A 16,941-nucleotide genomic window follows, 5' to 3' on the forward strand; every position below is an offset into this window, starting at 1 on the left:
CAAGAACTCAACGGTAGGAGTTTGTCGACCTGTGCACCAACCCCCCCCCCAAAAAAAAACACTTGCCTAGGGCCATGCTGATTCCTGTTGGACAGAAAAAGAAAATCCTATTTTTGGATCACTCTTTGGCCGACAAAATCCTCCCAAAATTTTATGAGGCAGAGGGAAAAAGTCTCCAACTGTGCCTAGCCATTTGTTTTGAAGGCTAAACTCGGTTTTACGCTGAGAGCGCAAACAAGTGATTTCAACGTGAAGATTGTTCACGTTTGGCAAGACTGGAGCACAGTATGTACGCCGGTTCGCATATTGGCATACCTGCATGTATACCTTTATTGTTAATGGTATGCGTACACATGCAGAGTATTGTGTAATTGAAAGTGCCCCTGGTACCGGTAGGTACGGTAGACGGTAAAGGACACGTAGAAAGATAAGCGTCATGCATTATTCTCAGGACGCATAAAATACGTACTTGAGTTTTTAGACTCAAAACGAATTTCAGACGAGCATGGCACTATAGCCGGCCCTGCTCCTGACTGTAATTGATAGCCCATCGCAGAGAAGATCCTTGCACCATATTAGGTTGCAACCTCACCAGAACTGAGTCGAGACATCGGTGACTTTTTTCTTTCCCTGACTTTTTTCTCTCGGAAGGTAATGAGTCGGTTGATTAAAGTTGTCACTCCAGAGTGACATCTGTTCTCCCTAAAGAGGAATGAATCCTCCCTTCCAATCAGCACTCGTAATTGTAGGTCTCAGCAGGCTATCGGCTTGTCCTAGAGACGTACCTGCTGGCTGGATGGCAGGGAGCAGCCTGGTAGCAGCAGGTGACAGTCCTTGGTGAGCTCCATGTCAACAATGATAAAAATGCTAAGAACCCCCCCTCCAAAAAAGTGTCCACTTTAGTTTAGGATTGGTCACTACATTCTCCCATAGCGCCCACACGAATTTGGGGGTATGCAATCGAGAAAAGACAAGTTGTAAACAGGAGTTGAGAAAGAAAATCACGAATAAAAACCTGGTTAAATAACCTTCTGTCTTTTTCATTATTTCCCCGACACTTAATACCAGATTTGGGAGTGGCATCAATCCAAGAAATGCCAAATTCTGATACTTGTGTGGAAGCGCATTTTTTGCTCAAGTTAAACATGTTCACGAAAACCTGAATCCAGAAGTCATTGATTAGTGTCCTAAAATCGGTATTCCTTAAAAGTGTTCACACACGCAATGACGTCTCTCCGTATAGATTGAAGATTGATCTTTCTGTTATCGTCAGTCCGCAACTTTTCTCCTCCGTGACCTGAGGAGCACTGGAGAACGCCTAGCTTGTCTCATCTTAAGCCAACGGCACCAACTTCCGCGCCTTCAACGGCCCACGGCCTGCAAGATGGTCCGTCCACTCGGCCAGAGCTATTAGCCCTAGCCCGGCTTGCGTGCGAGCGTCCAATTTCTCCCGTGTTTATCTTTGATTAATACTGAAATCGGGCAGAAAGAGGTGAATAGAACCAATGTGTAAACAGGTCATTTCAACTAATAGTCTGTCAATGGGGGAGAGGGGACAGCCTGAATGCGCGGGCCCCAGCGAGCCGGTCGGCCGTGATTCCCCGGTTGCTATTCATATTCAGATGCGCTCACACAGCCCCGGACTTTTTCTATAGTCGGCTGAAATCTTTCAGCTGGCGTTCAACAATTGCGCACCACACAATTCAGAGCCCCCGCTTCGTTTCAGAACGTCGGGTCGGTCTCAATTGAGGCACTGTTACTGGTCATGTTTGGAAGAATTATTAGCTATTATAGCGGTTACTGTTGACGATTTGTGGGCCGTCATGTGGAAAGGAACAGCGCATTGATGGGCAACCGGTGCGTGTAAGGTTTCCTGACTCAATGGTTCCACTGCTTGGACCCGTCCATGCGCAGTGCTGGCAGTCAATTTAGTATTTGACTTTATTTCTGAGTGTCTTCGTGACTGTACGGTCGGCAGTCCTGGTCGGAGTCAACTGAGAAGTGCTGGTTTACTTACGTAACTCGTGTTTCCTTTCGCTTCGCTTGTGTATGGGCAGTCAACACACGGCCCGGTCATCTCATCCTCAACAAGAAAAGTCACCGACATCATCGACATGCCGTCACTGTCATCGACGGCCCGCTGGATTGTGGTCATGTTTTCCTCGTTCGTGGAGTAAGGTTGCGTAATAGGTACACATTGGTAGCCCTGCCCTGCCGTTTGCTTTGCTCGTTCTGGTCACGAGAGGGGTCGGCGGCAAGTGGCCTGGAATGTACAGTACCCCCGCATCGGGTCGCGTGGGACAGACGTGATCGAACATGCCACACCAGTACATAAAAACAATTTGCCGGTTATCGAAGCAACCACATTATGCCATGTGTTCTCACGGAAAGCCTCATCATGATCATAAGACGCTGAAAAGGAGCACAGCACACTGTTCTCGACATGAGAACATCCAACTTTGTAAAGAGTGCGCACACCTACGTACAGAAACCCTGTATGGACAGTGCATGGCAGCCTTGAAGTAGTCGTAGGTTCAGACACCCGACCAGTCTTCATAGACAGTTGAGACATCATTGACTGCATGCTTTCTTCTGTGGACACCTTCTTTCGTGCTTGTACATGTAGCTGTACACAGAATTGGTTCTCTTTCGTGATAAGGTAAGGAAGGCCACTATTGCGTTAATCTTAATGTAACTTAATTCAGTATTCTGTAATCCCAACCCTTCTAATGTTCGATTTGGGGAAAGCTTCAAACCAGTACACACTGTGCTTCTCACCAACATGCCACGCGAAGTTCCAGCGTTCTCCAGCGCGACGAATTTCCTGGTACCTTAATTGTACAACGCTTGTCAGTTCTGACACCGTTTGAAAACTGGTAGCATTATCAACTTCATGTATCGTGCTTAGCAAATTGTAGCTAGTAGGCCTAAAACAGTAAGCTGGTACATTTAGTAACTGTTGCTTCTACAAAGTGGTATTGCTGATCATTATTCATGGTGTCAAAATTTGATGTCTGCTTTTTCTCTGGACAAACCGTTTCTATAAACGTCCTCCTTGCCATTATGTGGGCCCTCCATGCTAAACTTGAAATTGGAGCAGTATGTTTAATGGTTGAATGGTTAAATTCCGTTGCTAATTTGTTCAACGTTTCACAACGTACGTTTCAACGCTGTTTTGGCCTAATATTTGTTGGATTGGCGCATGTCGATATTTCTCAGAACTTGGGCCCACATTTTCCACACCGAGTCCCTCCGTCACGCCCATTGTGTGGTCGTAGTATTCACTGAGCAAATAGTTTACATGCATACTTTTTTCGCATAAATTGTTTTAAAGATTGTGAGCCTAAATGAGCCACTTGAAACACGGTCCGTGCTTGAAACGACGAAGCCTAGAATTTGCTGGGACTCGGCATGGCCGGAGGCCCCCCACATTAGGCCCTGGCCGATCAATACGGCCATTCTGCCCCATGTCCCACGGCGGGTTCGCCTCAGTTACCCTCTCTGGCATCTATTTTGGTCTCGGTGCCTCAGCAAACGTAGCTTTTGCCGGAAGAAAAGAGAGCGACCCACGTGTAAGGCTTCACATCCGCGGCCCACTGGGGGCTAGAGGACGGCGGGGCCATTGACGACAGCTGGCATGGTGGTCCGTTGTGATGGCAGGAATGCAAATTTTGAAACTTACCAAAATGATATCTCGGTTTAATGAGCTGCCCTTTTTCTCGAAACAATTCAGAGTCCAACCTCAGCAAATTTAAACCAGTCATTTTAAATCATGTTCAAATTTAATCCAGGGTTACATGGGGCAACACATGTTAAAAGTTATCGATTATTACTTTGCTCGTCAAGACGTGCCTCGGTAGCTCTCTATCATACCAATGTGATGTCTCATCTCAAGTGAATTTTGTCAAACTCAAAGTGGTCTGAAATGGCCTGCATTCATTGCGGAGTGCTGTCCAGACACGTTGCGTGCGAACGGCGCTCAGAAATATGCAGACTGCTCGGGGCTGTTTGGTTACAGGTTCACCTGTCTGTGTAAGCCTGCAAAAGGGTTTATGATAATGAGGTGACAGAGTGGAGGAAAAAATGGTATGTGGAGTGACTTGAAAGTCGAACGAACTTCCTGAGTGGGCCGGCGTGCATATGATCGCAGCGCCGTATTAAGTGCCACTCTCATGCCTCTTGTGTGTTCCGCGCCAGAAGAAGTCGAATCCGTGTAAATCCCGTCTTTGCGCTGTCAGATCGTTCCGGATGTAACTTCATTGGCAACTCCACGAACTTGTCCCTTTTCATATAAATTCGTAACGGTATCAATGTCTTCAGAGCCTCATCGGTGAAATGATTGAAATATAATTGGGTCTGCTTAAGTGGAATGGTTTTGGGTTCGAACGTGTTTATGTTCCGCTCGGAAAGACATTCAACCACGATTGCCTCTCTCCACTAGACTAGAGTCAGGTGGGCACCTGCAGGGTGGAGTTTTTGTCCGATGATCTCGAGCTGTTCCGGGAAACTGATCTATAAAGGGTCCACTATTTACAGGGTAACAGTGATGAATGTTTTAGTGTTTCTGCGATAGAGTGCTATAAATACCGATAGTGTTAACCACCCCTCCACGTGCATGAACCTGCCCGGCATTCACAGGTTGAAAGCTGAAATGAAATGGTTCTCATCCTTAATTCGCCCCCAGTTTCATTCTAAGGGTAATCAGTAAACTCCCTTCGACTTGATTTGCTTCACTTAAAAGGCGCACTCCAGTCTCCAGATTTCCCTCCACCAGCACACGATTGAGTCAGCTACGTTCACACACGCAACGTACCAGGGTATTCACATCCCCATAAACTGGGCACCGCTTGATTCCATTCATGCTGCAAAGTAATTGAAATTCTGCGTGACATTTCACAACAGCGTGTCATGAATTCATATCCGACGATTGCGGTGTCACCTTTGATGTACTAAAGAGGTAGACGGTGGCCCCTAAAAGCCGCTACATACAGTGCGACCGGCCTCTTTACATTTAAAATGCAATGTTAAACCTTATTTTTTCCCCATCCTCTGCCTTGAGAGACGTCATGGTGGGTGTTTTGGCCACACCCGGACTGTGTCCAATTAAGTTTGTAGTCTTTCATACTACAGGAATGCATTTAACATTGCTCTAGTTTTGGTTTCTTCTCGCAACCGAATAGTGGTTTTGATGGGTAGACTTAAAGAACTGGTCTCCAGTGTTCAACCTCAAGTTGGACCACTCCCTGCTCTGGCGCTCCGCCCCCTTTGGTCCATGTACTAAACGATAAACATGTACATGTGTATCTATGTGCACATAGAAATTTGACAGTCAATGTACAGGCACGTTTTTGTCTTTCCGAACCACACAGCAACGGACTCGTGGACTACCAGTGACAAAATGGTCGGCTTTTCGTTTGGCATGCCGCGAATTAAAAACCGAAAATGAGCAGCAGGGAAACTTTGTACGGTGCGGTCAGCCTCCGAGAGGATCGATCTACTGTACGATTTCTTTTTCAATCACGAGGGGGCGCTAAAAAGTGAAACTTCTTTGTGCCATCAATAGCAGTCTTGAGTTAAATCTTGTTTTGCAAATTCCGGTTTCTGAGAGTCGATCCTTTTCTGAAATATGTACACACGACGCTTTGTGTGGGTTTGGCTGGTGTTGTCTTTTCCCACTGAAGTCATTGTGCCGTTAGACAAAGACGACGATTGTCAGGGGGCGCTTGCAAGTCAAATTTCCCCATGGCAGGTGTGTTTGCCTTAATTCTCAGCAAACAAACTGCTCCATGTCCGTAATCCAAATGTTTACGATAGCGATCAACTTGAAGCCGGCCACAAGGGGCGGGTTCCTAATGGAGGGGGGAGGTCATGCTAACATGGCAAGATACAAAGTATGGTACGTTGTTTCTAGAGATCGTTCTGTCATTATGATACAGATTTACTCAGTCTTGGTTTGCGGTTCCAACGAAAATGTTTTCCCAAGCCACAGAAATATGTCTTGTCATTGAAAGGCTTTTAATTAATCGACCCAGATCGCTAACCGGAAAACGCAAGAGATCTTGAAAGTGAAACCCTACGTATACTTGCAGTGATTGTCTTCCAACAGAGCAGAGCTTGAATTTGTTTCAAACACTTACAGATTTCGGAGAAGTCTGGATATGCTCTGTTAATGTTGGCGCACCACCATGCATAGGGATAATAAGAGGTCTGTCGGGGTGTAATTCTCCCCATGATACCCGCCGCTTGATGAGCGGTGTTGACCTCTGGCGAGCAAGTCTGTTGTTTTGACGGCACCCACCCACACGTACACACACACACGCACGCCGTACATGTACTGCACTTAACGGCAAGGCGACCGTACTTCGCCCGGTGCATTCCTGAGATTGCGGGGTCAGATGTTCACCTCGGCGTGAACCCGGCTTGTCTCCGGCGGACGTACGTACGTACGCGCCACTCACGGCCGAGATAAAGCTACGAAACAATAAGTCGTCGTGAGAAAAAAAAACTGGCAGTGTTGGAATCCAGGCGGGAGTTGCTTGTCGGGAGAACTGTATATCTGTCGGACGGGGTAAGCATTCCCTCTGGTTACATGAACTGATGTCAACAGTCAAGCAGCGTTACCGTGGTTCGTGGTTCGACGAATCGAGGCTTTCATGTCTACTACAGGTCTGGAAGATAGTGAGAATTACTCTCGGAGAAGCAGTGAAGTAAGTTATGCACGGAACGCATATTAATAAATAGTGCAGGGTGTGAATTTTTTGATTCACGTATCGCCCAGCTAGTACTTTTCAATGGGTTTGTTGTTTATAAGATTGTGGTCAGGTTTGTTGTAAAAAAAAGGACGCAGGAAAGAACATCGATCGCAAGCAAAAGCGCAAGATGTGTTCAGTTATTTGACTGTTTTTCAAGCTTGTACATACTCGCCTTCAAAGACTAAAGTCCTGTGTTTTCTCAGCCCTTTTCAAAGTTTTCAGAGCACTACTGAACAGCACCCTTGTTTTACGAGGCGGAGGAGAGGTCTTTACCAGTTAAGGAAAACTTAAACTTGTTGAGAAAGGGAAGTCTAGTCACGAGTCGTGTGTTGATGTTTGTCTCCGTGTTCTGCACTGCCGCGGGGTCACAGCGTGTGCTGTACATGTACATGTATGTGTGACTGTAAAAGCGCAGGGCTGTGAAGTTCAAACTGAAACGAAAGGTCAGCCATGAGGATTAATCTGTCAGGATTTCATGCAGACTCGTGACAATTTTCGGGGGAAAAGGGATTACAGGACAGATGTGCTGTAGGTAAGGCTTTCTGTAGAGCGTATGCTCTCGTTGTCCAATCTGCGTTGATGGAGCGCCACACCTGCGCTGCAGCTGCTGTCTTGCACGTCATGTACATGTAGCCTGCCATCCATGGCACATCGAACCACCGAAAGGCTCAGGATATTACGGGAAATAATGCTGTTCGTTTTGTCCTTCCAAGTCAAGGCGGTTGCTGTGTACGTGTCCTTGGACAGGGCACTTGTAAGATTGTTAGCCAGTAATTGCTTCACTCTGTACCCACGAGCAGAATACGGTAGGGTTGCTGTAATGAGACGTACAGTATAGCGCCATTAGCATAGGACTTGTAATTTTTGTTTACTGCCGAGCCGAAACGGCCGAAAGTACGAGCGCACTTGCACTTGCAGATATGTCACACGCCCCGTGCTTATTTCGGCAGAGGTTCTTTCTCCGAATAATATCCAAGTTATTTAAAAATGACTTGAAACGACTATGGGCGTCGCGGGGGGGCGGGGGTTGGGGGTGCTTAACCGTCCCCCGGAAAAAAAATTAGATAAAAATGCTACGGGGTGTGGACACAGAAGAAAAGAAAATAGGATTGAATGGGATGACTGTCACCAAGTTGCTGGACAAACCTTAATTTGACCCCCTCCCTTCTTTAAATAGTCGATCAGTTCATAGCACTGAGTGCTTTGCCTCCCCCCCGGAAATGTTCACCCCTGGAAAGAAGGTGGTTTGCCCATCCCTCCAAAATCCTGGCGACGCCCATGAAAACGACCACCCGTAGTGAGTCCGATGGACAGCGTTTTTCCGTTGCTGAGCACTGGTCGTGAATACTTAAATATTCAACAGTGAACGCCTTTTGACATGTTTTGTGGAGAAAAGGGTCCTCTGAATCAAACAGTCTCACACATTCACCATAAATTTGTACACTAGCAGCCTTTGGAAAACGGTGTCCATGCACAAGACGCATTGATACTGGCTCACAACATCATAACCACACGTGATATGGACACCGCCAAGCACACCTCACATCCGGAACGAGAAACCCTCACACGTCAATGATAGCCTTTGCAGTGTTACAATGTTCCACGCTCTGTCAAAGAAAACGTTACTGGATATCGGAGTGTAATATTCTTTTCTGATTATTAACGGTAATACGAGACTGTTTGGGTTGATGCCCCTTTGTCGTTTTTTTCGGATGTTATTGATGACTATGTTCCGGAGTTAGGTGATTTCATTTAGTTAGTTAATAGTTAGACAAACTGTCTGGTTTGTTGACGTTTTGTTAGGCGTCATGGAGTGTGTTGGTGTTATAATGCGTGTGAAAACAGGATTATCTCCGTTATTTATCCGCTCCATCCAAGCATTGGGATGAGATACTGGGCCACCAGTCTGTCGTCAGGGAAGTCAGACTAATGAGACGACAGACTGTTGATGTTCCTCCTGCTTGAGTAACCGGTGGCATTGTTCGTGCCCATCCGCTGAGACATGCTGACACGATTCACTCTTAACGGGTTTTCGTCTCTCTCTTTTCCCTTTCAATCCCTCTGCCACAGAACCGCGGCGAATGGAAATTGAGGTCGACAGGGTGTCAGTCGGAGCATGAGCCCGGCCAAAGTGGGCGAAAAGACGGCATTATTTCCGCCCCAGCGGGCCCGACTGCAGCTGGGATTGCCCCAGGTGCCCGGCACGCTACCGCCATCATTCCCCGTCATGGCTTGCCGGGAGAAGCCTCTCACCGGCGTTGTCCTATCTCCGGGCTCGCCCGCTACCTGCCCCGTGGTGAATAGCGGCCTGGCGTGGTACCGGCGACTGCCGGGTCGCAACAGGCATCACCGGCTGGGGCCCCTCTCCGAAGAAAACAAAACTCTGGCGGTAAACGAGCGGGCTGCCTCCGGGTTGAGTGGAAGTGGGAAGCGGAACTTGACAGGCACACACTCCTCGACCAAGAGTACCTCCAGCAGCACAACAAAGTCGAAAACATCCCTGAGAAACAAGTCGGACGACCGGGTTAGTTCGAAGAAAGAAAACGGCAAAACAGCCAGGCACAGACCGCAAGATTCAGGACCCAGTTTTGACACACCCTCACGAAAACAACGCATGAGCTACCCACCTTGCACGGGACAAAATCACTCGACTGAGCTGGCTGAACTCCCGGCATTAAAGCAATCGACATCGTGTCCGGTACTGTGTGATTTAGACAATTTAACTATCACGCCAAAGAAGACGGCACAACAAGGTACCACTCCTCATAAAAGTACACGTCCCTCGGACAAGACAATGACTAGACAGGGAACCAGTGGTCACCACAAAACCAAACAGGACTGTATGAAACGATACGGGGAACATGACCGACTCAATGTCCCGGATGCAAACATTGGAAGGCAAAGACGCTCTCACCAGCGAACGAGGAACAGTCGAGAGGAAGCAAGAACCCAGAGACCCAAGCCCCCATGTTGGCAAGATCTACCTCAAGAGCAGACCGTGAGCGGTGCCAGCGGACAGGAAGCGATCGCGACGCACACCTACGCCGTGCCGGAATCCGTTCACAGTGTTCCCGGGTACCGTTGTGACAGCGCCACCACCCGGTCGACCGCCGAATCGGAGCGGCGAGCCATGCGCGCCAACATCAGGCGGACGCGTAGTCGCGTCATCGACAGCAAGGAGATTCCCAAACACGAGGCCGTGCTGTCGCTGTCCCAGACCAAACCCAGCGAGTTCCACCTCCGCAAGACCTACCACGATGACACTGTCTACCTCTTGGAGAACGCCCAGCGGTGTCGCAAGTGGCTGGCGGATCTGAAGGAGTCTGACGTCACGCCGCTCGTGGACGAATCAGAGAGCAGTCGCAGGTTGGAGGAAGAAATTGTCACGTGTGACGTGGAAATCTCAAACGAGAAATGGAACTTCCTAGGGTCGCCATACCCGTCGTCAAGCGACTGCAGTTCAGAGGATTAAGACAGACACGATACTTGCAAAGTCTCGAAGTCGATGTTTGACTGAACTCAGATCTCTCGTTGATGTTGACTTTGACATGAATCGAAAACAACGCTTCTTGGAATCATATTGCGAAAATGCATTCATACTGGGGCAGAATGCAACGGTTCAATCAGGATTTACGGTTGGCGGTGCTGATGGCGGCCCCACGAGTGACAATATGCGAGATCTTGACTGCTGTTTAAATGACAGTGTTGAAAATGATCTTTCGAGTAACTCCGAAACGTAACCGAGTTCCAAAAGACTTCCCGAAAGGGCAACGAATGGAGGACCATTTACACAAACATGTCACCTCTTGTATAGAGTTTTTTTCTATAGAGTTTTCAGTATGCATGCTAGCAATATCGAACACAGTGGTAATGAGAATTTTCAAAATTCTAATAAAAATATATTTAAAGGACAACTCTGGGTTAATCTTTGAACCATTTTGGTGTTCCCTTAAAAATTAACGTCAGCATTTATCGTTTATATTGTAAAGTAGAGGTTTATGCTTAAACTAGTGGTTCGAAAAATACTTCAACTGCCAGTCATCGGTTTTCTGAACTTTTTATGGCATGCGTATTAAGAACAAACAATTCTTCTGTTGTTAATTGCATGAGAGTTGTTTTGAAATCGTTACTGTGGGCTATTACACTCCAGTGCTGAAATTTTTAGCTTGTGGTCTGTGTTCAAATGATACGTTTAATCGGTTTACTGATAGACCTTTTTGTGCTGGACCTATTGGTAATGAGTGCATCGTGTTTAAACGGTGATCAACCTATTCAAGATAAACTAGTCAGGCATGCAGCGTTCGCACATGCGCTTGCACGTGGTTGAAGCTGCCCGTAGGAATATATACGATCACCGTGCATGACCAAGGCGGTCCACACGTGGTGGTATTGTTTACATTCTTTGGCATATTGCTTATCTGCAACAACCAGGAAGGATTAAAATCTACCCAATATACGATTGATTCTACGCGTTATTGCACGGAAACCTCGAGACCAAGTTTCAGTGTACGAGACTCCTAACTAGCACCTTCTTGTGTTGCTGGGGGCTAGTTTATTCTTAGGTAATTTGAATAGTAGTTTAAGTCACGTGACTAATTGAAACACTGTGACAAGCACCTACTTGTTCAGGTGGGGCTAGTTTCCAACCGTAACTGCGAACGGTGGATACACATGGTGAATAAGTGGCAAGCGTGCAAAGGATTCCAAGCGCGGCAAGTTGGCAAGCTTTCCCTCGTTGTATGGCCGGGGTATGTTTTATTTTATGACAAAAACACAAAAGTCGTGCACTTAAACTTGATGGATGGGACAAACAACGTAGTGGACAAAAACCCATAGGAACAATGTACATGTATTTGTTAGTATGCCTCTACCATGAGACTTGCGTGTGAAGATGCAATGTGTCTACGGCAGTGTCTCCCTGTGACGTTTTGGGGTCACCGGCATATCTTTAATACATAGCCTATCGAATGCTTCTGAAATCGTCGAAAAGAGTAATCGCGGAAGCCCATTTCTTGGACATTTTTCGATCATAAATGCGAGAACTGTTCCCCTTTTTTCATGTTAATTTTGGAAACTGGTCTTGCAGCCTCTGGTTATAATTGGAGAAAGGTTTTCTTTTCCCTACCACTTTAAAAGAAGTCGTCACATTTGGAAACTCCAGACAGCAGAGGGCGCTATTCCACCTACCCTTCCCACACAGGTATCGAGATCATATCAGTAAACTTTCCTTTATGGACCAGTTTCGTCGACGGAGGTCGTCCTGACACTTTTGGACCTTTGGTCACCAATACTAGTCCATCTTGAACTGGGGATTTTTTTTCTGTTCCTACTACTACAAAGACACTATTTCCATCAGATGTGAATGTAGTTATCTCGAAAACTATCAAAATATAAAGTTTAGCCATTAGCCAAACGTATTCACTCCACACCATACATTTTTATTTCAACTTTGTATAGTATAAACAAACATGAACTGATCCTTGAAAAAAGGACAAGATCGAAATTCATCTTGGAGAATAAAGAAGACTTTGCATGCCTCATCGTGTGACTGTCTTCGGAATTTACAATAATTGCACCTGGTTACATCATTAAAAATAGAGGGCGCACTTCAGCACATTGATTCTAATACCATTTGTTGCTTTGGTTACGCACGTCCAACTTTTGAGGACACCTCCAACACCTCAAGTCAAGTTTCTGCTTCCTCCTCGATGCTCGGCACGCTGAATTCGATTCTTCTTTTTGTCGAGTCTAATTCCATTCGATTCCCTACAACTGGACAGTCCCCCAACCATTGATCCACCATTGTCTTCACTGGGCGCTCGTCCATCGTCGGTGGGCTTGGTTGTACAAATGGCTGTTCCGGCCCCAGAACTGAAGAGTCGGCATCGATTCTATTCGCCCCCGGATTGCTGTTTCTCCTGGCCGCGTGTTGCCGTGACAGCTGATGTAACCCGAGCAGCATGTTCCGTTCCCGGTGGGCGCTATCGGTGGACGAAGCTGACGCTGAAGATTCGCTGATCACGGCGCAAGAATCATTGCTTAGTTTCGATTTGGGACTTTTGGACGTCTTGGGAATCTGCGTCAGAACAAGAAGCTTCTTGAAGGACTTTATGTTGTCTTTCTCCAGGTCCACCGTTTGGGTGGTGACTGAGTCGGAGGGCTGGCCGTTGTCTCTAAGTAGAGACCTCATGTGAAGTAGCTTCGAGTGATAGTTGGTAGAAGGTCGCTTGGGGGTTCCGCGTGGCGTCGCCTCTTGGGGAGATCCCTTCACTGGTGACGGGGACAGTGAAACGTACTCCCCTAGGATCTCGGATAAATACTCACTCTCGCCGTCTTTGACGCTACTGCCGATCTCTGGGTCAGACTTTCGTGAGGGCACGGTCCTGGAAGACAGGCTGACGGAAGTGATGCTGAGATCCCCAAAGGAGGCCACGCTGTTGGAAGCCGGCGACCGAGTCCGCAGCGCATGCTGCGGGTAGCTGTGATGAACAGCCGGCTGAGGGCACCTCAGTTCACTGCCAGTGCTTGATTTAGAGTCAGTCTTCTCGGAAACCCCCTGTTTTACTCGGTACAATGGCCCATCATCAGAGACAACAGGCGTACCTACGTCCCTGGGACTGACTATGCATGGGTGAATTGTTTTGGCCTTTCCCTGTACGCCGATGTCGATGTCTATCGTTCGAGGCACGCCCGGGGCGATTTCAGGCAGTGCATCGTCTAACGCCGGGGACTGATTTGCGTGAGACGTATTTCGGCCCTTAGGGCTGACAAAGAGACGTTGGGAGTTTTGCAAAGTGGCGAGGCGGCCAGACGCCCTTGACGTCGATGCACTCCTGGTGAGATAGGCAGGCGATGATCCCCCACCTAGACCCACAATGCATAGACCTGTGCAGACAGCAAAGCAAAGAAACAAATCCAAGAATTCATCACTTTTCTTGTCAGCAAATGAAATATGTTTATTCTCTACACCGTCCTGAAGCTTCATAACAGTTTTGACTGAAGAGGGAGCGCATTTTACAAAATCCCGTCTTTATTGTTTTGTTTTTGAAAGAGATGAAATGGATGGATTATTTAATATTGCTACAAAGCACGTTTTATTTATTGGCTTTCCAGCACATTTGGAATAAATTTTTCAGTTCAATTTCATAAACAGGCAGCTCCATATTTGTGTGAAAAATTCACGACATTTTATATCTATGTTCAATTTCTTCTTCGGTCACTCACTTCGGCAATTATATTTACCACGATTTTTTGTGAAAGATACTTCGATTTCATTGTCCGCATCTGGTTAATGTACGTTAAATAAAGCATTTTTTCATTTTGCAATCAATGTATTACATATATAAACTTAATTAATTTAAACTTTGTCTCTAGTCTGTCCTCAGTATTTAACTATCTTTAGTATTTGTACATTTTCATTAATTTTGTCAAATTTTGCTTTTAAAGATAATCTTGCTTTTCATTTTGTGTGTCTGTGAGTGTATAGAACCTTCAAATATTTCTGGCCTATTTACGTGGTTGCACCCCTAACACTTTTTATCAAAATTCGTCAGGGAATTTTTGGGCATGGAATCCGACTATGTTCGCGACATCAAGCTGTATGAAGCGGTATCATGAAGCGCGCCCTCAACGTCTTGACCAGGACCAGTCTCCTTTGCATATACATGAACACTAGGATTACAGCACGTCCCACTCATTTACTCGCAATTTCAACTTCCGTCTTATGCCTATTCACACCGTTCAGCGCACATTTTATGAAAAAGCAGCGCTCGGTCAAAAAACTAAATCCTGCCATTGTTGCTGAAGTTGCCAGTGGGGGAACAATGAAGGTTTGACCCGCAGTGGGAGGCACGGTGCCGGTTCCAGATACGGGTTCTGTTAAAAGGTGTTTGTTGGGAAAATTTACAGGGGAAAAAACACTTATTGTAACGACACTGATGACGGCAATCAACCGTGCAGTAATTTGCACATGCGGCCTATTGTACTTGAAGAATACATCGTACCAGCTAGGGGTGACTGGCATTGAATAAATACATATTTCATTTACAAAGCAGAATCATTCGATAAGTTCGGAATCCGGTATTATAAATTTATAGTCAAAAATTTATAGTCAAACTCAAACTGACGGTTATATAACCATCCGTCTTGACAGCAACCCTAAATCAGTGACCTGTCAACAAATTAAAATATCACACATCACTGAAGGCCGCGTGCATGAAGAAAAATAATCTGACTTTTGTGGGGAGGAATTCAGTGTGACAAGTCAAGCCAGTTATGCCCTGCCATCAGATTTGATTACTGAATGTAAAATTGCTCAACGTGATTAGTGTTAATAAAGACAACCATTTTGAAGTTGCTTTAACTCAATACATGTCTGGAATTACAATGGTTTAAAATGTCCTTTTTTTCACCAAACCGAGCAAATAACGTTTCTCAGACTTACCGTCTGTGTACTGTTTCCAGTGCATGACTTTTTTCCTCTTAGAAACTGTCCAACAGGGAATTTAGCCACCAATTTTCCGAAGAACTTGGCGTGTGTGAACAAGATGGCCAGGCACAAGCCTGCCCCATCCGCCTTGGATACCGAACTGCGTGTGCACACGCGGTTAGCGCTCGGTTCCGAATAAACGCCGCGGTCGCTACCAAGGAGCTATCGACCAGCAGATTACTTCGATTTCTTTTCACCGCTTCAGTGAGAGACATTTTCATGGGATTATGGACCAGACAGTAGGCCAACAGCCCCGAACAAAAGCGACAAAGCCTCTTGTTTTGGTACACCGCAGGGACTTTCTGAAAGGCTATTTCCTTAAAGATTCGATGTCGCTCCTTTTCTTCTATACAAGGAATTACTGCATGGCAATAGGGTGATGGGACACCAATGATTATCGCCCGACTTGATTGGCCAGGATCAAGCCTTGACACAGTATCTTGGATCGAGTGACACTGTAGTCATCAGGGGGTTGGCCCAGGTTGGGGGGCCAACTCCCCCCCCCATTGACATTTTATGTTTTGCTATAATAGTGGCCACCAGTTAAAGGCTCGAAGAACCCTTATAAGCATAAACGACGCAGAGGTACCATTTTGCGTATACGGTTAAGAACAAAACAAAGTAATTAAACGGCTTCAACAACAGCTACAACTACACCGCCTGTGCACAAACCAAAATTTCCCGCACCCCCCCGCAGAAACATCCTGGATCGGCCCCTATAAGTTCCCCCAACGACAAACCAGCCTAAACTAACGCAAACTACCAAATCTCTTGCTTGACCAACAAGCAACAACCATGATTCTACAAAATTTAGGCTCCGTACTTTGAACTTGTTCATTTAAAAAAAATTGCAATGTCATCGGCCCTGTAACTGTAATTTTTCACTTCAGTGCAATCACAGCGCGTGGCATCTTTTGAAAAGACTGGGGTATTGAAACCCCAATAAAAGAACAAAGGGGAACTATCGTGGAGAAAGTGTTGATTTGGTTTTTAACGGTTTTGAAATGTCAATCCATCAACACTGTCTTGTGCCTGAAAACGGTTAAATCATTTGAAATTTCTCTCTAGCCATACAGTCAGACTACGGATCCATGAAAACCTATTCAATCGACCCACTATGCATGTATATAAATAAAGCTTAACATCAATGGCCTTTAAGTAAAATTGATAACAAAATGTTACTGAATTGAACAATTCAACATACACACCACACACAATCTTGTGAACTTTATGTTTGCTAACAAGTCGACTTTGTCTTCGCGATCACTTTGATTCCCGGATCACGGACTCCAGACCTGATCAATTTGGCCTCTATCCTGTTCCCTATGTTCCCTAACCTCCGGATTAAAGTGGAACACAATAGAACTAATCGATGATCCTCCGGATTAATCCTCCGGATCAATATAATCCTGACTCCGATTGGTAAGGGCGTCGCGTGGTGGCGCTATACAGTCGCACACGAAAACTTACATAACCCTTAACAGCTCTGTCCTTCTTTTACAGACACTATGGCTTGCAGACTGCTCTAACAACCAATTTGATAATGTGGGGAGGTGTGCATTTTCTTGATTACTGTCTAAACTATGTACTATACATGTATACGTATAGCGATTGAAGTCAGTCCACACGCGTTCTCTGTTGCAGGGTGACCTTACGAAACTGTCTTGTGGTGATGTGGTAAATTTGGGACATTTCATTGGA

At 46.1% G+C, this 16,941-nt stretch overlaps 2 protein-coding genes across 5 annotated transcripts; one reads left to right on the forward strand and one right to left on the reverse strand.

Moving 5' to 3' along the window:
* The first annotated feature begins 65 nt into the window (after positions 1–65).
* LOC110977054 (uncharacterized) lies at positions 66–10,916 on the forward strand. Of its 4 annotated transcripts, none has more exons than XM_022230840.2 (2): positions 66–2,659; positions 8,823–10,916. In XM_022230840.2, the coding sequence occupies exon 2, from the start codon at positions 8,869–8,871 to the stop codon at positions 10,222–10,224; it is 1,356 nt and encodes a 451-aa protein (XP_022086532.2). In that variant the 5' UTR covers positions 66–2,659; positions 8,823–8,868; the 3' UTR covers positions 10,225–10,916. The 4 variants fall into 4 exon arrangements, with proteins under 4 accessions (XP_022086532.2, XP_022086531.2, XP_022086535.2 ...); XM_022230839.2 differs by lacking the exon at positions 66–2,659 and adding an exon at positions 2,720–6,707; XM_022230843.2 differs by lacking the exon at positions 66–2,659 and adding an exon at positions 6,719–7,284.
* Positions 10,917–12,313: 1,397 nt separating this feature from the next.
* Positions 12,314–15,626, reverse strand: LOC110977038 (uncharacterized). The gene is made up of 2 exons (XM_022230804.2): positions 15,196–15,626; positions 12,314–13,637 (listed from the first exon to the last, which is right to left on the reverse strand). The coding sequence occupies exons 1-2, from the start codon at positions 15,218–15,220 to the stop codon at positions 12,439–12,441; spliced, it is 1,224 nt and encodes a 407-aa protein (XP_022086496.2). The 5' UTR covers positions 15,221–15,626; the 3' UTR covers positions 12,314–12,438.
* Positions 15,627–16,941: the final 1,315 nt, after the last annotated feature.

Source organism: Acanthaster planci, linkage group LG13, assembly GCF_054643075.1.
Source record: "Acanthaster planci isolate LZ-2023a linkage group LG13, COTS_SCS, whole genome shotgun sequence".
In the NCBI taxonomy this organism is placed as follows: Eukaryota; Metazoa; Echinodermata; class Asteroidea; order Valvatida; family Acanthasteridae; genus Acanthaster; species Acanthaster planci.